Source organism: Rana temporaria, chromosome 1, assembly GCF_905171775.1.
Source record: "Rana temporaria chromosome 1, aRanTem1.1, whole genome shotgun sequence".
NCBI classification, from domain to species: Eukaryota; Metazoa; Chordata; class Amphibia; order Anura; family Ranidae; genus Rana; species Rana temporaria.
In genome coordinates this window covers 59,622,899-59,649,910 of record NC_053489.1, presented here as the reverse complement: position 1 = coordinate 59,649,910, position 27,012 = coordinate 59,622,899, and the positions used below count along the sequence as shown (strand labels likewise).

At 41.8% G+C, this 27,012-nt stretch overlaps 1 protein-coding gene across 4 annotated transcripts in view; it reads right to left on the bottom strand.

Annotated features, from left to right (window-relative positions):
* Positions 1-27,012, bottom strand: part of NIPBL (NIPBL cohesin loading factor) — a 203,689-nt gene that overhangs the window by 136,248 nt on the left and 40,429 nt on the right. For all 4 annotated transcript variants that reach the window (XM_040338471.1, XM_040338459.1, XM_040338449.1 and 1 more), the window contains exons 2-3: positions 7,044-7,187; positions 4,404-4,569 (exon numbers count right to left, since the gene is read on the bottom strand). In XM_040338471.1, coding sequence (XP_040194405.1) covers positions 4,404-4,569; positions 7,044-7,107 — 230 coding nt within the window. In that variant the 5' untranslated portion in view covers positions 7,108-7,187. The remainder of the gene's footprint in view (positions 1-4,403; positions 4,570-7,043; positions 7,188-27,012) is intronic.

Sequence of the window (27,012 nt, the reverse complement as noted above, 5' to 3'; positions counted from 1 at the left end):
CTTGTTCCACTTTGAGTAATGACTTCTGCTTGGGCGCCCTAGGTTAACGCCATTAAAGGCTAAGGCCACCTTTTATGAAAAAAAATACATAATGACACATAGATTTGCAGGAAAGAAATGTGGCAATTTTTTTTTTTTTTTTTTTTTTTTTTTTTTTACAAACCAGCCGGCAAAGCACTGCAACCACAGTCAGTGGATCGTGTGTGCAATGCCAGGTGACCTGCAGACACTTCCTCCACCTCTATGAAGTATAGACTTTCAGTTAGAGAGCTGGAGGAAGTGTCAATGGACAAGTGTGCCGATCACTGCATTCGTGTTCCATTGAGAACTCCTAGTCTATCTGCCGGCGGTGGGGGGTGTCCTAATTGCACTACCTTACTTTCGAAATAGGGGTGAAACATGTAAACTTGTATAACAATACTGAAAAATACTGTCAGTAGTATATAAGCAAAAAAGGATAAATCGCTAGGTAATGTAATAGCAAGCACCGTGGGGCTGGGCAATCCAAATGGAAGAGAGGCAGATGACTACACTTGGCAAAATTCAGTGCATCAAAAATTTAAAAACCGGTCAAGGATAAGCAGTCTAAAATACCGGGGACAAACAGCAGGAAGAAAATGAAAGCTGGATAAAAGCTGGTGAAGTTTCACCTCAATACTGAATGGATCAAGAAAACAGGAAATAAGCAGGCATATCAAAGTCATGAAGAAGTGGGGGGGGTTTCCCCTGTGAAACGCGTTGACTCTAGGGGTGCAACGGATCAAAAAACTTACGGTTCGGATCGTTTCTCGGATCAGAAGCACGGATCGGATCATTTTTCGGATCAGCACCTATAAACACACCGATAGTGTTTGTGATGGCTTTAGCTGGGTCTGATTGTGCAACAAGGGGCTGCTTAAATGCTGTTGTGATAAGTGGTTGTTGAGAAGCTTTCATTTTCACTCCTGTCAGTGAAACACCAGGGTGATGTCGCTTCAAATGTGTGGCCATGCTTGATGTGTTTCCACTGTCATATGGCTTTCTTGTGCCACAGTGTCTACACACCGTCACGGTTTTATCCGCTAACCTCTCTCCATCATTATATTTGACAGAGAAGGCAAAATGCTCCCATACAGGGGAATTAAATGACACAGGGCGTTCAAGCTCCTCCGTTCCCCATGACCACGATGTGTATGGACTGAACATGCGCACAACTTTTTTTTTTTTTCAGAAATCAATCCGCGGATCACCTGTGTGCGTTTCAGATCAATATCTTCGGTTTGGATCAAGGATGATCCTTTGTACCACTAGTTGACCCCATGCCCTCCTTTGAACGTCTAACTGATCCTCTGCAAGACCATTTGGGATTCACGGCACAGGCGATCATTGGCATGAGAGCCATTCAGGTTACTGTATCAAGCGGCTATCAACATGCTTATTGAAGCTGCGTGCGGTCACCGAGTCACTTCCTATCCATCCTGGGGGGGAGGGTGACGCCAAGTCGTCATGCAATGATGCAATGCACGCAGCAATCAGTCCAACAGGAAATAGCAGGGCAACAGAGTGATCTCTCGCTTAGTTGCATGGACACGGACTGATCTTTCGAGATCAATGGATAACGGAAAATAAAAAATATGACAGAACACAATCGCGTCTACTACCTGCAGAGCATCTACCCTCACACCCAGATAAGATCACTTTATAGGTATATTTATTGCCAATCGTGCTCCCTGCTGGAATTGGGTTGACTTTATGTCCGATAAGATATCTCCTTATTTCCTGTTTTCTTCATCCATTCTAATCAGTATTTGAGGTGGAACTTTACCAGCTCCTCTTTCTTTTCAAAGGTTTGCCATTTCTCACACCAATAATGGGACACAGCCAGTCCCACTGGCACCAATAATGGGGCACAGCCAGTCCCACTGGCACCAATAATGGGGCACAGCCAGTCCCACTGGCACCAATAATGGGGCACAGCCAGTCCCACTGGCACCAATAATGGGGGCACAGCCAGTCCCACTGGCACCAATAATGGGGGCACAGCCAGTCCCACTGGCACCAATAATGGGGTACAGCCAGTCTCACTGGCACCAATAATGCTCCGAGTCAATTTTTTAGTCCCATTGTCCACTAAGCCTGATGCATTGTTTACGCCCACCGACGCCAGGGCATATACTAGTCTACTCCCATTGGCTACAGTTCAACCCCTAAATTCTTAAGGACAGTGAACTGGCCCTTTTAGAAAGTTTGGAGACCCCTACCTCAGCAATAAACCATAGGTGGAATGTTATTAACAACCACCTAAATACTATAAAGCTAGCAACATAGGTGTAGAATTTAATTCAAACATTTTCAAAAGTTCAAACAATTTAATAACAGTTAGTATTGTCAATTCAACATTTGTTTTCAAAATGCAGTGATGAGGAATTTCAAAGATATAATTTTTCCCAACCAGTAAATTTTTGATAGCGATTTTTTTTTTTTTTTTTTTTAAATCAATTCATATCAAAATCGAATGCTGAAAGCAAGCAAAAGTCTCTCTGTTGTACAGTAAATGTACCAATGGTCTGCATGTATAAAACAAACAATGTCAGAGAATAAGAATATGGGAATTTTGTTTTCCCCATAATCATATTGATGCTGCATTCGTCCCCCGCCGCCTCTGCACTGAGAACCGATGGCTCGGTTCTCTCAGCTCCCTGATCTTTGTGACGTCAGCAGAGAGCCGACGTCAGTCCGCTCTCTGCTGAAAACGGATCACAGGAGTGCAAAACGAATCGCTGTGACCCTTAGGAGAAGTTTAGCCAAACAAGCTCAGGCTGGACTTTTCTTTAAGAAGTGTTTTAGCACCTTCCTTGGTGGCTGTCATTTAACTATAAGCCAGCAGGACTGTGTTAAAACACCTTCCCACAACATTGTTCCAGGACAACGTTAAATGATCAGTCGTCACTGTGTCTATCACTGTACCAGCCCGTTGCCAGTGTCATGTGATTGCTGTGACCAATCACAGCAGATGGCATGACAAAAGTAAACAATGTATGGCTTCTTTTCATGCCATCTATTGTATAAAATGTTCTTGTTAGCTGCGATCGGTCACAGTAATCACATGGTACAGATAGGGTCAATCACAGCCCACCTGTACCCATGTGATTAGCTTTGGCCAATCCCAGCTAATCACAACAAAACAATCTGAATGAATTGATTTCATTTAGTAATATGCTTGCTTATAGCAATGAAATTCACTGCTATAATCATTCCGTGCGAAAAAAATCGAATAAAAAATCCTGATCAATTCCCAAAAGTAAGGCTGCTTTCACATTGGGGATAGAGCCGCGGTGACGGTATACCCGCGCTATTTGTAGCGCGGCTATACCGTCGTATTTACCGCGATATTCGGGCGCTAGCGGTGAGGGTTTAACCCCTGCTAGCGGCCGAAAAAGGGTTAATATCGCCCGCGTTGCGGGCGGTATTACCGCGCTTTCCCATTGATTTCAATGGGAAGTCGCGTTATAGGAGGGTGAACACACCGCTCCTATACCACAGTAAAGATGCGGCTAGCAGGACTTTTGGAGCGCTCCTGCTAGCGCACCGCTTCAGTGTGAAAGCCTTCGGGCTTTTACATTGAACACTACAGGGCAGGTTTTTTTCATGCGGTATAGCAGCACTATTTTTAGCGCTGTACCGCATGAAAAACGCCTCAATGTGAAAGGGGCCTTAAGAAACCTTTAAATTGCAAAAAATGTAATCTGTCTTATTTGTGCTCTTCTCCTAAAACTCTAGCCGTCATGCTGAACCACTGTTGAGCTTTTACCTGACAAAGAGTAGCACATAAAGACTTTTCTTATACTCGTTTCAGGTCAGTATCCTAGTAAAGTAGTGAATCCAATGTGTGTATAGGGAATACATCAAACGCGACTGCAGCATTAAATACATATGCAAAAACGCATCTGCGTTTACATGAGTACAAGCGCATACAGCTATTCACCTCTGTGTGCAGTTGTACGCGCCACCTGCAGCTCCAAACTGTGGAAAACCGCAGGAATTTAATTTTTTTTACACCAGACCCTGCCTGCGCTTCTAATGTCGATGTAAATGAGGCCTTACACTACAGGTGTACGTGAACAAACATCAAATATGTAAAGCAAACCTCTTCAAATTCCCAACATACAAAAAGTTCAGGTGAACATATTTCAGTTCTTAGACTGCCAATCATTTCAGTGAAAACCTTACTGCTGACTAAACCGCCATTTATTTTTATGAGCCAAGCATCATATTGCAGAAAAGCAGACATGTATAGAAATCAGTGTGGCAGTGTCACCACATCAACAGATCCATTATGTACCAACTGCATAAAAAGCCAGGCAATCAAGCAGGCATCCCAAATTATATGAAGTTTATTTTCCATGGTTAATTTTCATACATACATGTGATCTGTTGACACCTGGTTGAGACTATGGACAAGCTGTGACACCAGAGGTTCATCCCTGCATGCCAGAAGGCAGTTGACCTCTTCTGCTATTCGTCCATTAAAGAGGAGGCTCTTTGTCGTCGTAGCGGGTAAAGGGGATGGAAGAGGCAGCTGGTTCAACACTGTCAAAAGGAAAAAATAAATAAATTAATCAAATGCAAGTTAGAATACAGAAATATATGGCTATGTGCATTTGAATATATTATCAAAATAATGTACACATGTATTGTCCTATCACACAGGCATCTCAATAATGATTGTGCACCATCCAAAGCTATAATGTACACAACTGTGCTTGAAAAATTTTAATTTTGCTTCAAATAAGAAAGATTACAATGCGATATCTACCCAATAAATACTGGATAGAACTTGCATCTCTTAAAGAAGAATGCATTGTGCATGTAAATGAATCACAACCCCCTTGTCAGTTTGTGTACAACTTCCCTCATTTAGCTGTACACAGGTTTGCGTCTGTGATGCCACTGCTCCTGAATTTCTACGTTTTCTGACTTCCTGTTTCCTCCCTTTTCCAGTCCTAATATGGTTATCAGTCTTTATCGCCCATGATTCTTGGAGCCTCTACAGTTTGGGGTAGGCTATGGGAGCCACTTGTACTATTTTGGGAGGTGAAGTGGGTGGTTTCTAGGGTGATTATGGGCATTTCTGGGCCATCATGTGGGGGGGTGTAGGTGAAAGATGTAAATGTGTCATACCTCCTCTTGTGTCATTCCTTTCTTGCAGCATGCCAAAGAATAATGGATTGCTACAGAACTACAGAGGAAGTGCTATGGGAGGCTGTTATGAAGGCGTTTGTTTCATATGTAAATGAATCACTTCACAGAGAGCGGGGCTCTTGGCAGGATCTGAGGTGTGGGACTCTACCTGTTTAGCAGATTAAACTGGGCAGGATTGAATGTCAATTGTGATCTATTCAATCCTGCTTAGCAGCAGGTTGTATATGAAGGGGTTTCATTTTTGGATAATGGTGTGATCTGTGAGGCAGGACTTAGAAGGATTGGACTCGTCCTGTAGGTTTGACTGGGAGGGAGTGAATAGGGTGTGAAGTCAGTGATTTCTACTTTTGAATTAACACGTTAAAGGGGTTATAAAGAATTTTTTATTAAAAAAAAAAACACAAACATGTTATACTTACCTCCACTGTGCAGCTCTTTTTGCACAGAGTGACCCCGAACCTGATCTTCTTGGGTCCCTCGACGGCTGTCTCTGGCCCTCCCCGCAAGAACTCCACACATTCATGCAAGCTTGCATGGTGTGGAGTCCTTGCGGGTACGCTCCCGTTATACAGCCGACGGACATAGCCGCCGACTGTATCACTCGCCCCCGCCCCCGGTTGTGATTGACAGCAGCACGAGCCAATGGCTGCTTCAATCGACCAATGAATGAGCCGGAAAGCCGGCCAATATGCCAGCGCGTTCACGGCGCGGGACTTTCGAGGGGTCAGGTAAGTAAACGTTAAGGTGGAAAAACTTAATGAACCTCCATATGAAAATCAGATTAAAGTAGAACTAAAGGCAAAACTTTTCATTTTAGCTATAGTAGAGGGAGGTTGTAACTCTGTCAGTTTTTTGCTATTTCTGTCAAATTGGGGAGATTGCCCCCTCTTGTCCAATAACCAAAACAAAGTTGTAAGGGAATTTCTCCTCACCAGAACTTGTATCTTCACAAGAAGATTTCCCCTCTATTACTGGGGACAATCCGAAAATTTACAATTTTGTTTTACTTTTAGTGATAATGGTAAACAGGACAAATAGAGAAGATGAATGCTCACTAATGGGGGTAGAGAGAGCAATAAATACTTGACATATGGTCTAATCCCTATTCATTCTATACAAAACAAAAAAGGTTTTGCCTCTCGTTATACTTTAAAACATACCTGTAATATACGAGCAAAATTAAGTGTATGACAGCGGGCTGTATGTGCAGGGGAGAGATATTTGACACGGGGTAGTGTGTAAAGAAGAGAAATGCTGAGTGTATTATGGCAGGCAGTATGTGCAGGAAAGGAGATAACAAGATAACAAGATATGACAGTGTCCAGTATACGCAAGAGGAAACTGAGCAATATATGACAGTGGGCAGTGTGCGATTAGGGACAACAGTGTGTGCAGGTGAGGAGTGTGAAGGGTACAATGGTAGATAAGTGCAAAGAACAGAGTGGAGGTTACGATGGTGGGAAGTACATACATGAGAGTCGCTTCAGTGATTGAGGTTTAACAGCAAGAGGATTGAAGTGACTGGAAATGACTATGTGCTGTGTGGGAGCGATGATAGCTATAAAGTTTTGATTGGAGAGGAATAATGCTAGGTGGCCATAGAGCGATGCACTCCTACTCAGGGGGCATTAGATAGATAGATAGATAGATAGATAGATAGATAGATAGATAGATAGATAGATAGATAGATAGATAGATAGATAGATAGATAGATAGATAGATAGATAGATAGATAGATAGATCTAACTGTCTGCTCCTCATGTAATAGATATCAAATATAATGCATTTATAGTAGAATTGGTCAACTAAAAGTTTGAGACAAAATAAATGATAGAAGCAAAAAAATTTGTAGAGATACTTACAGTCTGTGAGACTAGCAATTCCCGCTAGAGTCGTAATGGGAACATGAGGCATATCCCCATTCATCCTGAAGCTGTAGGATGGTGGAATCTATGTAGGTATTTCACTGGAAGTGCCACCTGTCATTACTTCCCATCTCCTACACACTGAAAAATAAAAAGGAGAAAGCAGTGTTAAGGAGATATTAAACATTCATAGCAAATTAAATAACCAGGAGTGTTTCTTATATTGATGTTTCAATAACTGGCAGTAATACGTGTGCAGAAAAATCAACCCTGAATTAAAAAGTAATGCAGTCTAGTTTGGAAGTTTGCAAGCTCTATTCAAGGAACCAGGTAAAGTGTTGCCACCACAACAAGAAAACTACTAGCTGCACATATTGGGGGGTTGGCTACATCACAATATAATCTGTCAGCAGCACACAAAACTGAAATACCAACAATAGTCTGTAAGGAGACAGTAGATAAAGTTTTGTTTAAAGCGAACAAACCATAAAACACAAATCAGTCCAAGTGTTTCTAAAGACAGGACTTTTTTTCCAACATGAAGGTTAAAAAAAAAAAAATCACCTATGGCTATATGGCACCCTAAACTTCCTAAATACTTACCCAAGTCCTATCTTGATCAAGAGCCTCGCCTCTCTTCCTCTCCTCACAGGACCCAGGGAGAGCAGCACCAGCCATTGGCTCCTGCTGTTAATCAAATCATGTGAGGGAGGGAGGGAGTGGCGCCAAGCTGTACCGTGTGTATCTATAGACGCACACAGACTGGCTTGAGAGCCCCCGGGTACACCCCTACAGGAAGAAGCTTCTGAGAAGAGGAGGAGTCCAAAACTCCAGTGGGGAACCTAAGAGCAGGAGTCAAAAACTCCAGTGGGGAACCTAGAAGAAGGAGTCAAAAACTCCAGTAGGGAACCTAAGAGGAGGCGTCAAAAACTCCAGTGGGGAGCCACTGTGCAATATCAGGAGGCAAGTACGATATGTTCATTATTTTAATTGGAAAAAAAAACTTAAGCTTTACAACCATTGTAAAATTATGCATTTACTCAAAATGAATTAATCACTTCTATAGCCGTAAGCGGACCATACAATGATTTGACATTAAAATGGTTGTGAACCCTTCACAATTTTAGATTAAGGCTTACCTGTATGTGCTTGAAATTTCTCCCAGACCTGCATGGTCTAGGAGATATTTGCAAATCGCCGTATGGAGATTTGGTCTGCGCATACGGCAGAGTTAGAAAGGGCACATCGTGCCCTTTCTAACTCGGGTCATGCCGTGAGTGGAGGCTCCCGCACGCATGCGCGGGAGTGACGTCACGTGACTCTGGCCACTCACAGAGCCGGAGTTCGTGGCCCCAAGAGAAGTGAAGAATGGCCGCTCGCTACTCGCGAGGAAGACAGGGACATCACAGGCTTCTCCTGCAGGTAAGCGTCACATAACGGGCTACTATGCGATGCATAGTAGCCCATTATGCTTTACCTTTGCAGGGAAACAAAGAGGAAGTAACACCCATGAGGGTTTACTCCCTCTTTAAGCCTGTCCCTGCTGAACCGGCTGAATATTAATCAGTATATGGCCATTCCTGCCTGACAGAAGTTTATTTGATCGACTTCTCTCAAATGGGCATGCTGAAAAGAATGTGCGTCAATCAGAGGCTGAATTTGGTCACGCTGTCAAAATACAATGTCCTGTTGGGAAGAAATGGAGCGGGAGCAAAGCTCTACCTGTACCAAGATGGCCGCCACCACACAGACAGCGCAGAACAAGGCACGGTAAGTCAGCAATGGAGAAAAGATCAGCTGCAGGTATCTCAGAGGGAATACTGGTAAATAATCCATTGATATTTGCTCGCCTTTTTAGAACAGTTTCCAGAGTCCAGCTCCTAACAAAATTCTAATTATACATAAAAAAGAAAAGTCTGCCATCACCTAAAACAAAATTATTCTTAAGTTGAAAATGCCACTCCATTCTAAAAGAAGTGTTTTAAAACACTTGCTGGAAATATTGGTGGTGTCAGTGTAGTTTGTAGAAGTGTTTAACCCTTCATGAAATCAAAGCCATGATTTCATTTTAGGCTGGAGTTGGCCTTTAAATGATTGTTTCCTATGAAGTCTATGAATGGCTGCAATACATCTAGATTGCTGTAAAATAGGCAGCGAAAGTATTTGACAACTACTATAAAAAACATTAACAGCTGCCAAAAAAATAAAAACAAACATTGAGGTCTAAATACATTTTAAGAACTGCAGAAGCTGATGAGTCCCCAGAGGTACTACTACATAAATCTACACGGATCAAGAGACCAATTTAAAGCAGCAGCACACTACCAGTTAAACAAGAGAAAAAAAATACATTTAAATATTCAAGCCTAGCTAAATTCTAACTCATTTCTCCCTGGGGTTGTTGCACTTTAAATTTTCCACTTCTTTGAAGGCAATGCATATATGCATTACATTTTTTCAATACTTTCACACCTCTGACATTTTTCCAATAAGTGTATTACACCGTTATTGAATCTTCACTTTCACTTTTCTCTTTCAGTATTTATACTTCTACAGAAACGGCAGCGGCCTAAGCTGACCTCATCTCCATTCACACTACAGTGATTTCAGAGGAGACTTGAGTCATACAGAATCTCATGACAATGGAAATCACATGGTTTTCAATGGTGCCCGTTCACATCATCTCAGCGCGGCATGATTTTGGAAAAGGTCTCCCTCTACTCCTTTGGTGCGATTTGGGTATGATTTAGGCCCCATAGAACATGCAAAGTTGCAATACATAATCACACTGAAAATCAGATCAAAATTGGATTGATTGCAGCAGTGTGAACCTACCCTAAGGAGAAATTGTTTTACATTCTCTTTCTAGTAAGTGCTGAACACAATCTAGAGGAAGAAATGCTCTTCCCCACTCCGTGTCAAACCTGGTTCCTGGTCAATGAGAGTCCAAAGCTCTGGCTAAGCCCAGTCCCGGCAGCTGAAAGGAGTAGTGTATAGAAGAGTCCTATTTGAGCACTAATAAGGGTTAAAACAGAACTAAACTGTATCAGAGCACCACAAACTGAAACCGCTATTTAAAATGGTGAGTATGGGAATCTTTTTTTCAGAACCATACTTTCCTAGCTGGATGCAGCATCACTACGATGCAGCATCTGTCCCCCACCGGCTCCAACACCAAGAACCAAGAGATCAAACACCACCAATCACATGGTTCTTGGAGCTCCCTGTGTAGAGTTCTGTTAACGGTCAGTCGCCAGCTCTCTGCTCTACCCCCATGTGCTCACTGGTGCGTTGGGCTGCAGAGAGGGTGGAAGCAGCCGACTCAGGCTCTCAGCGGCTTGCTCAGAGGCTGAGCGGGGTGCAGGTCCAGGCATGTGGGCGGATCCCGACCATATGGTCGTGATCTTGCCTGAGCCTGGACCAGCTTTGTGACTTCAGCCCTCTGTCAGCTGAAACAGGTCATAGGAATGCAAAACAGACCGCACTCCTGTGATCCACAGAAGTACAGCCAAACAAGCTTTGGATGAGGTCCTTGTCAACATGGGGACAAGGTGCATTGGAGTGGGCAGGACTGGGGGAAACTATCCAAGCAAGTAAGACACCAAAAGATGGTTTAGAAAAATGTCAGATGCTGACAAGTCTCATATGGTGGAGGGATAGGTCTATAATAGGGGAGAACAACAGACAATTAGTGAGTTGTATGATATTGTCTGAAATTTTGGATGCAAAGCTTTCCAGTTTCCATATTTGTGAACTTGTCCACACAATAGGTGTTCCTATAAATTGGCTAATTGCCTATCATCGGAAATCTCTATCAGTACCTCTACCCAATTGAAAGTAATAATCTTATGGAAAAAATATTTCATACCTTACATAATACAAATGTATATTAAAAAAAAAAAAGGACCCTTGGTTCGCACATTCAAAACCCTGAATAAATACTTTGCATAAGATGTCATTATTAACTGAAAGTTGCTTTCCTATTTCAATGATACTATCAATTTGATGTTAGTCATCCTTAGCAACATATTTCCAATATTTGGTGTAATACTTTGTCATTTTTCCTTACTAGGAGATTTTATATATCGCATTTTTCTTGACATAAGATTTCACTGCTATTTTGTACCCAATAAAACAAGTTTGTAAACAAAGAGAAAAATGTCAAATGCACGATTTCTTTTTTCCATGAATTAAGAAAAACATAAGGCAGTAAGAACCGGTTCACACAGGGGCGACTTGGGATCTTGAAGTCGCATGACATTAGACATGGAAGTGAATGAAAGCCGTCTTAATGTACAATACTGAAGTTGCTCTGACTTCAGAAAAGGTTCCTGTACTACTTCAATCCGACTTCTAGGTGACTTGTATCCATTGATTTCAATGGAAGTCGCCTCCAAGTCGAATCACTGTCTTGACTGAAGTGACTTTCCAGGAAGTGAAAATAGTTTAAGGGCAAACCCCTCCCACCCACAGAGCAGATTTTTCTTTGGCCACTGGCTTTGTCGCCTGCCCTGGAGGCGACTTGAGTCGCGTTGTAAGTTGCCCTAAGTCACGCTGCTGTTCACGCTCAAGTCGTCTTCAAGTTGCCTGTGAAAGTCGCGCTGGAAGTCATGTTGCCCCAGTGTGAACCGGCACTTACAAGCATCTCATAGACAGTAATTCATGATCCTAACCTTACATGAGAAGCCCTTGTTTATGGGTACCCCGCTATGTACCGGTTAACTACACAAAGGAGGAAGCCGCATGGATGTCTATTTTTAACATAATAAAAGCCATACATTCATTGAAAACTGCAGAATGAGCTACAAAATGTTGGTGTCTTCATGCTGTGCAACAAAGTGTTTCTGTTTTGGATAAAGCCAGCCGCTAACCCAAGAGAATGAATCAGAAGTCAACATCATTAGCATGGGTGATCGCGAACAGTCTAGCTGAAAGTCACAAGTCTCCATCAAGGGAGAAAAAAAAAAAAAAAGAAAAAAAAGCTATACAGGATTTCTAAGGCAGAACTCTACTAGATCAAAATCTTATTCTTTTGGCACCTACAAAAGATTTTTGTGTGTGTATTAACCACTTCCAGACCGCCCTTTAGCAGATATACTGCTACAGGGCGGTTCTCCTGTGCAGGATAACATACGTCATTTTGCACTTCCACCTACAGGGAGGACACGCGCCAGTGGTGGGCCACTTCTGCAGTGACTAATTACGGCAGGAGCGGATCTGCGGGTGCCATCCACACGATGTCCGCCACCACTCAACGATCGCAGGGTAGAGAAACACAGAATGGAGCTTTGCCTATGTAAACAAGGCAGACCTCAATTTTGACAGGGTGGGAAGGGATGGAGTCTGTTCTTGCAACGCAGGGAATACAACCCATCTTGTCCCCTAGTAAAAGCAGCACATACAGTACACAAAAACACTGGCTAGGCACGTAGTTAACCCTGTGATCGCCCTAGGTGTTTAACCCCTTCCGAGCCAGTGTCATTTATTAGTACAGTGACAGTGCATATTTTTAGCACCAATACTTGTATTAGTGTCACTGGTTCCCACAAAGTGTCAAAAGTGGCAGTTAGGCCCCAGTCACACCTGAAAGTAGCATTTGCAGGCAGAGAGTGACACGATTTTGACGTGTTTTGTACAGATCAAAAGGTCATCAATGTAAAAAGCAGAAAAATGCCTGTAATCTGCCTTTAAAAAAAAGTTACAGAACTTGTTTGAGCTTCAGGCATTTTGGAGCGGAGAGGTGAACTATCTCCATAGAGAATATTTGATTTTCCCCCTCCAGCGCTTTGTAGCTTCAGGCTTCAAGAATGGGCCTTGAGTGTCCGACTCGATATCGTAGAGCCTCTATAAGCCGCTGATTGCCACCCACTACTAGCATACAATAAATAAAAATGCCATAAATATAGACTATAGTTTGTAGACGCTATAACGTCCGCGGAATCAATATTTGCTTACATGCGTACATGCGTACATATTGGCCTAAATTTCGATTTTCGATTTTCTTAATTGCATACGTTTTATATCAGAAAAAAAAAGTTTTTTGTTTTCAAAACTGTTGATAGCGCTTGTTATACAGCGCAAAAGAAAAAAAATGTCCACCAACATGTGGTCCTGGACAGGAAGCGAGTGCTTCTAAAGGCAGAAGTTTTTAAATTTGCTATAGGGGCACTCTTTACTGTACTTTCCAGCTAGCTATTGGGGCACACTGAAGGTAGGGGGAGCAAGAAGCATCGGTGGGGGACCCCAGAAGGAGAATTATGTGCTCTTTTTGTACTAGAAAAGGCTAATTTTAGTTTGTTTTAACCCCATTATGATACAAAAAAACAAACAAAACAAAAAACATGCTGCCGCTACTAAAAGTCTTAAGCCTGGTTCACACCCATGCGTTTTTTGGTGATTTTTTAAAGAAACCACACATGCTTTTTTTCTACTTTTTTTGGTTCAATGGACTTCATCGAGGAAGCGGCAGAAAAGCATGTAGTGCTTTGCTGCGATTTGCGTTTTTTTTTTTTTACCTGCACAACAAATTGGCCAAAAGAAAGCATAAAAATGCTAAATCGCAGCAAATTCACATGTGTAAAACAGACAGCAAAAAGCACTGCAGAAACTGGGGGGGGGGGGGGGGGGGGGGAACGGTAGAGGTGTGAACCGAGCCTTATGCTGGCCATACAGGTATTGACTTTCGGCGAAAACATTCATTAAGAAAAGTCTTTGCACATTCGCTGAATGAAGGAATGTAGTTTTAAAATTTCTCTTGCTTTTAACATTTTCTTTTAGAGCTGCACGATTCTGGCCAAAATGAGAATCACGATTTTTTTTGCTTAGAATAAAGATCACGATTCACTCACGGCGTAAAATCATTTACACAAAACAAATTGGGCCAACTTTACTGGTTAGTAAAGTAATTTTTTTCCCCAAAAAGAAAACATTTTTTTTTTAACTTGAAGAGCCGTCAGAAAAGTTTGGTGTTTAAGTGGTTAAACGTTCCTAATTTACATACAGAAGTCTATTCCTTTGATGTAAAGGTAAAATTGATACAATGTTTAGACTTAAAATGCCACTAATAAAAGAATGTTTTCAAACATTGGCAGAATTGGCAGATTGCCCAGACTGACTTTTCACTAAGGCCCTTTTCACACTACAAAATAAATCCGTTTTAATAATCCGTTTTAAAATCCGTCAGATAATGTTAAAAAAACGGAAGTTATACGTCCTTTATAAAATATCATTAAAGTCTATGGGATTTTTTTATGTTCCGTAAAGATCCGTAATAGTCCGTTATAACATACGGACGTTAGTTATAACGGAATATGTGACGGGTCTTGCACTATTTTTTGTCAATTTTTTGTCCGTTGCAAGTAACGGATATATTAACGTCCGTTATATTTTAACATTGAAGTCTATGGCACATGGACGTTAGTAAATGTCTCCGTAAATGTTCGTTATGTTAACGGACGTTAATTTTACTGAGCATGGATATTCAGGGGAACCCCGCCGTCAATTTAAACCAAAAATGACGTGCGGTTCCCCCTAAATATCCATAACCAGACCCATTATCCGAGCACGTTGACCTGGCCGGCCGCAGAAAAGAGGGGGGGCAGAGTGCGGCCCCCCCTCTCTCCTGAACCGCACCAGGCCACATGCCCTCAACATGGGGAGGATGTCCCCATGTTGATGGGGACAAGGGTCTCATCCCCACAACCCTTGCCCGGTGGTTGTGGGGGTCTGCGGGCGGGAGGTTTATCAGAATCTGGAAGACCCCTTTAACAAAGGGGACCCCCAGATCCTGACACCCCCCCCCCTGTGTGAAATGGTAATGGGGTACACTGTACCTCTACCATTTCACGAAGGAAGTAAAAAGTATTGTAAAAAAAACACACTGACACAAAAGAATAAAGTCCTTTATTAAAAAAAAAAAAAAACTCCAGTGCTGAAAAATCCACTCGTTCCCGGCTTCCTGCGTTGTCCTGATCCAGCGACGGGTGCGGGTGATCTCCCGCGATGAGAAGACCCAGCGTCGGGTGATCTCCGCTCCGGCGATGTGAAGATCCATCCATCCGGCGCAGCAGCATCCCGGACCTCCTCTCACCGCTGGGCACAGCCCAGCGAATGAGCGGCTGAAGCTGTGACATTTCTTATATAGAGGAGGCAGAGCCACCCGTCACGTGACCCTGCCCCCTCTGACGTACCTCTGCTACGTCACTGGGGAAGACCAAGAAGAGGAAAGGTCTTTCCGTGAAGAGTCGAGACCTACTCCGGCTGTCTTCGGGGAGCGTGACGTGCCAGTCGGCCGTCAATCACCCTCCCTCTTGCTAGGAACGCCCATTCCCCGCGGCAGACGGAATCGTCTATGTACGATTAAACAGTGAGTACCGGGTTAAAAAATGTAAGACCGGCATACTGTAGCTCGCGCTACGATGCCGAATTTTATGCTGAAATGTTGTTCAGCAGGGTGAACCACCGCTTTAAGTGTGTGCATCATGAAGCCAGACTGTATGACTTCCTGGATTTCAGCCTTGCAAATCTCGCACATGCTCAGTGCTGCACAAGCAGTGTCAGATCAGGTTTCAGCACCTGTGCTGTCCAAGTCACATGATTCTTTGAGACTGGGGAGTGCACAGACTTCTGGAAAGTTACACCCACTACATTCCCAGGAGTCTGTGCGGTGTAGGTTAGGAAGCATTAAGCACCTAGGTGCAGGAAGTGGGAAGATTAACTATTCTGCCTAGCAACAACACTTTGAAGGCATCTAAAAAAAAAAAATGTTTTCGTAAAGGACTAATGACATTTTTTTAAAACTACTGATGTAATGTTATATTTATGGGTGGAACTCCACTTTAAATTATTTTTGAAGACATTGTTTTTGTATGGCAAGCATAAGTGACAGCAGGCGCAGGGAGCTTTTCTCAAGCCACCTGCCTATGACAAGGGAGTCTGGCATACATTATTATTTTATTTTTCTTAAAATAAAAAAATGTGAATACAGTTATGTCTCTTCTGTGTGTTATTCTCAAAGTGGATCAGAGAATCATATACCTGTAGTTGGTTATTTATATTTACCACTGCATAGAGAAATCGGCAATCGAGCGCCGATCAATACGTAAAACGCAAGTAATATCACTATGTATAAAAAACAAAAACGGATATTGATGGAAAAAAAAAAAAGTCAACAGTGGGAACTCCGCTTTAAGGATAAATTGCCTCCTATTTTAAACTTTACATAATAACTAAATTATACACAACACTGTTAAAGGGTTATTAGCCGATTAATCGAAACCATAATCAACCAACTAATCGATTAGGAAAATATTGGTTAGTTGCAGCCCTAGACAGAATGCTTATATGTTAACAGGGGCCATTGAAATTAATGGGATTTGGCTTGAGTGTTTTTTTGCGCTACAAGCTGGCCATACAAAAAATCGGAGATGTACACTTTCGAAAAAAACATTCATTCGGCTGTGAGCGCAAACGATAATTCCATCATGTAATGACTGATAAATCGTTCAGTGGACATAAATTAATGCATTTTTTGTTTGTTTTTTACATATACCTAGTGCAGACAGTTTGGACGGGAAACACATTAAAGTGGATGTAAGCCCGAAAAAAATATGTTTTTCTTTTGGCTGGCACAATGAATAATATAGGATTTCAGATCTGTGCCCAGTCTTGCCACAAAGTTAATCCAGCTCTGAGCAGTCCTCTTATTTCAGTGAGATAAAACAGACAGAAAACCTTTGTCTGTTCTTCACCCCTGCTGTGAGTGACGGGTGATTTACATAATCCTTGCACGAGCCTGGAGAAGTCATGTGGTTACTTTTCTGGGTTTTTGACTGGATGTTAGTGATCATAGCAGAATTTAGTGTAAGAAATACACAGGAGAAAATGCATGCTGACCAGGGGAGTGTCGAGGTGGGTGGGGAGTCTATTGACATCACGACTTCACCCACAGAGAGCCAAACAGACCGGCCCCACAGAATCAGTTTTTTTAGCTCTCATAACAGAGAGGAGACATTTGACAGGTAAGGATATACATGGAGGAGGCATGTATATCCTTATAGATCAGCACTAGGGCAGTAGTTTAGAAAGGATGAGAGTGGTTTTACATCCACTTTAACCTTTCAATTTATTGTTTGGCAGAAAATTTCCAAACTAAATGACCAAATTTTGAACAATGTTGGACAATGTTTTGTATTGTATATGGCCAGCATAAAGCAGAATGATTTTTTTTTACCAAAAATATGTAGAAGAATACGTATCGGCCTAAACTGAGGGGGAAAAAAAATCTATCTTTTTTGGGGATATTTATTATAGCAAAATGTAAAAAATATTGCATTTATTTCAAAATTGTCGCTCTATTTTTGTTTATAGCGCAAAAAAATAAAAAACCGCAGACGTGATCAAATACCACCAAAAGAAAGCTCTATTTGTGGGGAAAAAAGGTATTTAATTTTGTTTGGGAACCACGTTGCACGACCGCGCAATTGTCAGTTAAAGTGACGCAGTGCCGAATCACAAAAAGGGGCAAGGTCCTTAACCTGCATATTGGTCCGGGTCTTAAACGGTAAAAAAACACAAACAGCCATACTGTAAAATTGGCATTCTAAATGGACCAAAGTACAGTTTTGCAAAACCTGCATTCAATAAAACACAGTAAGTTTGCTGCATGATATTCCTACAACAAAAAAAGAACATCATAACACCTTCACTTGAACATCTATAGAATACACGGGCAACAGGGAAGAGACACAAACTGTGACAAAGAAACAAGCCATTGTTCTGTTTTTACTGTAGTCTGATGGGCACAGATTGTACAAGCTCTACACCGTACAACTACAAATCAGCATCCAAAGGTCTTGAGAAGAACGGGCAGATGTCTGATATAAAAGGCTTGTATCACGACTATACATATGGATTTTTCAGCCTACTGTCAAACCACAAAGAAAAAAGCCAGGACTAGAGCGGACTAAAGTCATATAAGGACAACAGTACTAAGAATCCTTCACAGCACTAATGTAATTGCTTTAGATCTTACTCAGGCATTAACCACTGTCACTACTGTGCTAATCAAAACGTTTGTACCACAATTTAAGAAACCTAAGATTACAAATAAACAAATAAAATTACACAGAAATCACACACATCACAAGAAACATTGAAAGCCGACAGATGTCTTTAATAAGTGTGAATTGTGAGCTTGGGAGTAAGTAAAGCAGGGTTTCCTGTGGCTGCACCTGTTACACTGGGCACATCACATCTGTGCGGACGGCATCAAGGAAGCACCCATCCTCCCAACGTTTACCAGTCCTACTTTACTGAAATGTACAGCTTCCATTTCTGTCTACACAATCTCTCCAGCATCACTCTTACATTTTATTTTTTTTTATTATTTAAGAAAACATCTAAAACCAATATTTTGATCAATTGCTTGAAATCTGACATTAAGAGTCGTTTCACACAGCAGCGGCACGACTTCGGGGGCGACTCTGCAAGTCGTCCTGAGGACGATTTCAGAGGCGATTTGCAAAACGACTTCTGTATAGAAGTCAATGCAGGTCACCCCGAGCCGCCCCCGAAGTCGTACAGGAACCTTTTTCTAAGTCGGCGCGACTTGCGTCGCTCCTATTAGGCTGCATTCACACCTGAGAGTTTTGTCGCCTGAAGCGCGACGCTCAAAAACGCTAGAGGGGAAAAAATACATTATTCCCTATGGAGATGGTTCACATCTCCACTCCAAAACGGCTGAAGCTCAAACAATGCGAATCGGGCGGTTTGGGCATTTTTGAGCGTTTCTATTTTCCATAGAAAGTAATGGAAATGCTCGATTCAAGTGACTAGCGCAACAACGAGCATTTGCTACGGGCGTTTTGTCGCTTTAATCAATAGAACATTTCACCCAGGCAGACGATAAAAAAAAATCTACCAACATAGCAACAAGTGACAAAAAGATAATTTTTCCTATTGGCTAAAATAAAAAAACGTCGAAGTACAAAAACGGACGACGCTGTATGCAAACGCGCAAATAAGCATGAATACGCGTGACAAAACGCCGGAAAAAATTACCGAACGACCTACACTCAGGTGTGAATGCAGCCTTAGAACGGTTCCATTGCATTGAATGGGCCGCCTGTCGTGTCGCCCCAGTGTGAACCGGGTCTTACCATTATGGGTCATCGTAATGGATAGGTCTCTTTACTACGCATCTTTTTATTAACCAGAATAAATGTACCCGTATCCTCGGGAAGGTGTACATACCGACAAGCCAGTTTGTTACCTAGAGATTTTGCCAGAAACATAATTATCTGTTTCAGGCTGACAATGTTTAAGCCACTGCCTCGCAATTTGCAGCAGCGTTGTCAGCCTGCAAGCTCCTATGAACTGCCTTTCCAATACACCTTATAAAGCAGCCCAATGGCCAAATCAAGGCACACAAAAGGTGTCAGTCCATTTACTGGAAGGATCTCCAGTTGAAAAAGAGGGGGAAAAAAGAAAGGAAAGATTTGTGAAAAATGATTTGCTTATAAACTGTAAACAGTGAAATGTTCTGCTAAACACACAAATAAATTGATGTTGGGGTAACATACACTAAGGCCCCTTTCACACAGGGATGGTGGGGGTGTGTCAGCGGTAAATTTTCACAACGCTATTCAGCCGCTTTTAACCCCCGCTAGTGGTTGAAGGGGTTAAAAACCGCCCAGAAAGCGACGCTGCAGTGGCGGTATAGCCGCGGGGTGCTCATTCATGTCAATGGGCAGGAGCGGTATGGTATACACACACACACCGCTCCTTCGCCACTCCAAAGATGCTGCTAGCAGGACTTTTTTTACTGTCCTGCCAGCGCACCACTCCAGTGTTAACTGGAGAGACAGCAACCGATCTTTTAGGGTGATTTGGCACTATTTCTAGCGTTATAGCGCCTCAGTGGGAAAGGGGTCTTAGAAAAGCGTACGTTCCTAATAGTGCATCCCATACTCAACAGCTGAAAGGCTTGTACAATAACTTGTGCTTCTATGTCATGACTCAGGTAGTGAGGTGTGATAGAATTGTTTTTTAGACACTGGATTTGCATAATGGACACCTTCCATGGAAAAAAAAAAATTTTTTGCTATATTCATCTAGATCTTAGGCCCTCTCTTTGGGGAGAAAATCCTGCTTTAAAAATGGGTTTGTGAGTGTGATGGGGCCGCTGTGGCCAGTGGGTGAACCTGCTATTCGACCAGGTCAAGGAATCAATTAGGACTGTCGGGAGCTCTGCTATGGCGGAGTTTCAGCTCCACTCAATAACAAAGGCTCTAGTACAGGCGGGCTATGCATCCCAAACTGGTGTCATAATACCTGTGTACTGACATTACAATTTTGTTTCCTTACTGGATAGTATATTCAATTAAGGAAGAATATGGAAGATCTCACCCACTCCCTTAGACCCCTTTCACACAGGGGCGTTTTTCAGGTGCTTTAGCATTAAAAAAAGCGCCTGTAAAGCGCCTGAAAGAAGCTGCATCTGCAATCCCAATGTGAAAGCCCAAGTGCTTTCACACCGAGGCGCTGCGCTGGCAGGGCGTAAAAAAAAAAAAGTCCTGCAAGCAACTTCTTTGCAGCGCTTTAGGAGTGTTGAATACGCTCCTAAAGCCCCCTTCCCATTGAGGGAGTTTTTTTTTTTTTTTTACGCCAAAGCGCCTGAAAAACGCCCCAACGTGAAAGGGTCTTAGCGGCGCTTCACCAGCGTTTTTAGGGCTCTGAAAGCACTCGGGCTTAACATTGGGATTGCAGATGAGGCTTCTTTCAGGCGCTTTACAGGCTTTTTAACGTCAAAGTGCCTGAAAAGCGATTGAATAACGCCCGAAAAAACGCCCCAGTGTGAAAGGGGCCTTAGAAATAAATCTATACAAGAAAATATAGTCCTGCTGGTTTGCCTTTAAATTCTCATCTACATATTCAAATAATATGTCTCAACCAATGTAAGATGTTGAATTGTCATCTATTGTATCCACCAAGAGTACAATCTACAGTACCTGTCCGCGAGAATGTGTTTCCAGCACGACGGCATCACGCTGGTTCTCGGCGACAGGGTGCCGACATCTCGCACTCGCTGCAATAGGAAAAGCACATTCCAGTGAGCGCGACATAGAAGCGACGGGGATCAGGCTTGGATTCCCGTCAATTCTAGACGCCGGGTTTGGTATGAATCATGAGTGGGAACTTCACGCCCAAGGAGACCCCCACGGAGCATGCTGGGACTGTGACGTCATAAGAGGCCTACAGTGCCTTGCAAAAGTATTCGGCCCTCTTGAACTTTGCGACCTTTTGCCACATTTCAGGCTTCAAACATAAAGATATAAAACCAATTTTTTTTGAAGAATCAACAAGTGGGACACACTCATGAAGTGGAACGAAATTTATTGGATATTTTAAACTTTAACAAATAAAAAACTGAAAAATTGGGCGTGCAAAATTATTCAGCCCCTTTACTTTCAGTGCAGCAAACTCTCTCCAGAAGTTCAGTGAGGATCTCTGAATGATCCAATGTTGACCTAAATGACCAATGATGATAAATGGAATCCACCTGTGTGTAATCAAGTCTCCATATAAATGCACCTGCACTGTGATAGTCTCAGAGGTTCGTTTAAAGCGCAGAGAGCATCATGAAGAACAAGGAACACACCAGGCAGGTCCAAGATACTGTTGGAGAAGTTTAAAGCCGGATTTGGATACAAAAAGATTTTCCAAGCTTTAAACATCCCAAGGAGCACTGTGCAAGCGATAATATTGAAATGGGAGTATCAGACCACTGCAAATCTACGAAGACCTGGCCGTCCCTCTAAACTTTCAGCTCATACAAGGAGAAGACTGATCAGAGATGCAGCCAAGAGGCCCATGATCACTCTGGATGAACTGCAGAGATCTACAGCTGAGGTGGGAGACTCTGTCCATAGGACAACAACCAGTCGTATATTGCACAAATCTGGCCTTTATGGAAGAGTGGCAAGAGGAAAGCCATTTCTTAAAGATATCCATAAAAAGTGTTGTTTAAAGTTTGCCACAAGCCACCTGGGAGACACACCAAACATGTGGAAGAAGGTGCTCTGGTCAGATGAAAACAAAATCGAACTTTTTGGCAACAATGCAAAACGTTATGTTTGGCGTAAAACACAACACAGCTCATCACCCTGAACACACCATCCCCACTGTGAAACATGGTGGTGGCAGCATCATGGTTTGGGCCTGCTTTTCTTCAGCATGGACAGGGAAGATAGTTAAAATTGATGGGAAGATGGATGGAGCCAAATACGGGACCATTCTGGAAGAAAACCTGATGGAGTCTGCAAAAGACCTGAGACTGGGACGGAGATTTGTCTTCCAACAAGACAATGATCCAAAACATAAATCAAAATCTACAATGAATGGTTCACAAATAAACATATCCAGGTGTTAGAATGGCCAAGTCAAAGTCCAGACCTGAATCCAATGGAGAATCTGTGGAAAGAACTGAAAACTGCTGTTCACAAACGCTCTCCATCCAACCTCACTGAGCTCGAGCTGTTTTGCAAGGAGGAATGTGCAAAAATGATAGAGACATACCCCAAGCGACTTACAGCTGTAATCGCAGCAAAAGGTGGCGCTACAAAGTATTAACTTAAGGGGGCTGAATAATTTTACACGCCCAATTTTTCAGTTTTTTAATTTGTTAAAAAAGTTTGAAATATCCAATAAATTTTGTTCCACTTCATGATTGTGTCCCACTTGTTGATTCTTCAAAAAAAATTACAGTTTTATATCTTTATGTTTGAAGCCTGAAATGTGGCAAAAGGTCGCAAAGTTCAAGAGGGGCGAATACTTCCGCAAGGATAGATTAGATTATATATATATATATATATATATATATATATATATATATATATATATATATATATATATATATATATATATATATATATATATATATATATATATATATTATATGTTTTAGGGTTACAAGTAATTTTCAAGCAAAAACACTGATTTAAACTGGAAAAAAGTGGCTTGTTCTTCAGTGGTTAAATACAAAACTTTATATTCTTGAATGTCGTAGTAGTCCTTTATGCATAGTGACGTTTCCTTGTTCGATTGTCACCAAGAATCAGTAGGTTAAAACACCATTTGATCATTTAAAACCGATAACACAGGTCAATTTAGGCATTTTATATTTTCCTGAACCCTTTGATAGGAGCAGTTAAACAAGCTGCCTGCAGTGTTCTTCAATGGAAACACTGACTGCGGATATGCTACAAGAAAAGTACACACTCTCACAGTTAGGTCTCTTTCTTCAGTTCCGCTACGCTTTTGAATCCTTTACATAAAATATTCACATATGAATTACTACCATAAAACTTGGCTGGGTTTGGAAGTAAAATATCTAGGAACCGAAAAATAAAAGATGCACATAACCTATTGCCAACCCAGTGATTTCACCCACAAATCAAAGTCACTAAGTTCAGGGTGAAGCAGACAGCAGCACGGAATTATAACACAGAAAGCATATATTGTGTAAGGAAAACACAATACACCAAGCAGAATGAATGAAGGCAGCAAACAATCTGAAAATTTTCCACCACAGTCTATTAGGAATGTCGCAAAATCGCAGAAGCAGTGATGTCAGAAACCAGCTAATACCACAGTAGTACAATGCTGCCCAATGAAATGCATCAACTGCACTACAAAGATACATAACTGCTGCTACATCTCCCATACACAGAGCACCTTTGGTGGATTTATCAGTTGATGTTAGTAATCAATATAAGAGTTCAATTTACATAGAGAGATAAGCGAATCCCTCTCAGAGAACATGAGCAGCATACAGTAAAGATCATACGATGTAAATTCAGTACACAGAAAGATAATTTATTGAAAAGGTCAATCAGCAAGTTTCTGGCCTCAACATCTTCAAATGAACAACAGCTATCTACACAGGCATCCAACACGAGAATTAAAGCGGGGGTTCACCCCAAAAAAATATTTTTAACATTACATTCAGCTGAGTTGTCCTACATACCTTATTTTCACCTCCGCTTCCGGGTATGTCTTCTGCGGGACTGGGCGTTCCTATCTGATTGACAGGCTTCCGACCGTCGCATACTGCGCGTTACGAGTTGCCAAAAGAAGCCGAACGTCGGTGCGCAGGCGCCGTATAGAGCCGCACCGACGTTTGGCTTCTTTCGGCAACTCGTGATGCGCTGTATGCGACGGTCAGAAGCCTGTCAATCAGAAAGGAAAGCCCAGTCCCGCAGAAGACATACCCGGAAGCAGTGGTGAAAATACGGTATGTACGGGGATAAAAAAAAAAAAACAGCCGATTGTCATTAGGACAACTCGGCTGAATGTAATGTTAAAAATAGATTATTGGGTGAACCCCCGCTTTAACTCGTATACAACATGGCTGCATATAGGAGGAGATCGAATGGAACAAATTGTTTTGCAAATAATTTGTGTTAAAGGGAAAAAAAAAAAGCCAATAGAAGCTCATATAGCAAAACATTTACATTTTAAAAGACACGCCTGTAAAAAAATGATACGGCATCAAAGGAGCGCTATATAAAAATAATAGGTAAGCAGATAGGAAAAACCCATAGTCTTCAGAAATTTGGGGCTGATCCAGGACATGAACAGGAGGCTTGCATTTTTCTCTGAAACAAACCATGTATATATTTGCAGAGAGTTGCCTCTGAAAAATGTGTTTGAAGCACTTTTTTTGTTTTTGTTTTTTAACAGGGAAAAGTTTATTAGACAAATCAGCATTACATTGCAGTTGTACTACAGTAAATACATTCATGGACAAATCCAGTATCAGGAGCATGAATATGAAGCACTGTTTTTACACTCTACACCACAGGTGGCAAACACACAGCCCGCGGGCCGGATCCGGCCCTCCAGGCCATTTCATGTGGCCCTCACACCTCTCCTGCAGCTCCAGCGCTCCTCTGGTCCAACTCCCGTCCCTTACTTTCTGCTTTCAAGCAATGCATCCAGCTTCTTCCCAGCAACAGCATAAGGAAAGAGGGTGCACTGTGATGTAAGGGAGAGTGGGGGACTTAACTTCTGATGGTGGGGTGGCTCTTGACATTTAATGTAAGGGGAGGGGGTGCGCTGGACATCTAACCTTACAGATACAAGCAGCACTTTTGAGGGCAATCATAATGCTGATGCGGCCCACAATGAAATTGAGTTCGACACCCCTGCTCTACACTATGCTAAAGCGTTTTTTTTTTTTTAAAGGTACAATTTTTATTTTATTTTTCTAAAATTAAAAAGTTGTGATTACCTGCTCTGTGCAATTGGATTAAGTAAACCTTTATCCCCTCTTCTGGGGTGCCCTGCCAGCACACTCTTCTGATAGTGCCCCCTCAGCAAGCACGATGCCATGAGATCACTAATGTGGGTGCGCTCCTGAGCCAGGCTGTGTGCGCATCCAAAGACACGCACAATGCGGCTTGGCCCCACACCTCACATGATTTGACTGACAGCAGCAGGAACCAATGAGTCTCGCTGCTGCCGTTGTTTCGAATGAGAAGAGGAAGGGCGCTGCTGCAGGAAAGTACAGCGCCGGATCAAGAGAGGACTCGGGTAAATGTTTAGGGGCAATACAACTACTGGGACACTTTTTGCTTTATTACATTGAAATAAAAGGAAAAAAAGAAAAAAGAAAAAATAATCTTTGCAAAAGCAGCTTTCAGATGCTAGAAAATGGATCTGTTATTTTGACACACCAATAGAACAGAAGGAGAAACATACTTTTTACATGAAATTCCGCTAACCAGAAACATGAAAAAAGGTACATTAGTAAAAAAAAAAAAAAAAAAAAAAAAGAGTGAAAAAAAAAACATCAGCTTCTTCAGGAGTTTGAGCTTTTTTTCCTCTGGCTGTTAACTCCCCTCCATGTTAGCCTGTGTGTCTATGCACACTATAGGCATGTTTGTTTAGGAGTTTAGTGGCAGGAAATGTAGGTAAAAAAATTAAAATATAAATCACTCTTTGAGAGAAGCTTTTCAGCATAAAACCTGATGAAATCTCAATGACATGCATTAACGCTAGGTTAATGCATTCTAATGGCCAGAATTCTTCCAATAGAATGTATTAAGGCCAGACACAGGAATGCTCATTAACATCAATGCAAAACGCAGGTTTTTACCATGTTTTGCTGCTGTTAAACTCCTGTAAAAGAAAAAAAAGTGTCAAGAGTATACGGTGTGCATGAGGCCTTGGAAGAAAGGAGGTAAAAACCTATTCTGTTTTTTTTTTATTGCCATCTATGTCTCTGCTGAGGCAATTTACGGTCTCTGTTGTCACAGGAACAGGAAGTGAAGAAAAAAAAACTTGCCGTGGAGACACCCATCCAGTGACAACTGTCTAAGAGGGATTTTTTATTGCTTTAAAAAAAAAAGATTTACCATGACACAGACTCTGGAACAGAAAGTAAAAAGACCTCTCCCAAGAAAGAAAACTGATGGGGTTAAATTATTCCTATATGGTATAAAAAAAAATATTTTTTAAAGGGCCAGTAAGAAGAATGATTTACTAAAAGCATTTAGACTGCACATTTAAAAAGAATTATCACTGAACTCCATAAAGAAAAAGCTGTGTCCACAACCAAGAAAAATAATCTGGTGTAGGGCTGCAACTAACTATCATTTTCATAATCGATTAGTTACCCGATTGTTTTGATTAACCGATTAATCGAATAGCCTAAAAATATTTTATTTTTTTTGAGCCAATTTGTTGATGGGCAGATTACAAAACACAAATTGCCGCAAAAACACATTACATGCTTTTCTGCGGCTTCTTATTGAACCAAAAAAAAATAAAAATAGCACCGTTTTGCGTTAAAAAGTCCTTGCCCTTTTCAAATACGCAGCAGCTGAAAAAAAAAAAAATCATGGATGTGAATGTGTCCCATAGGAAAACATGTAAATGAACTGTAGTGTGTTTCTGCAAAAAG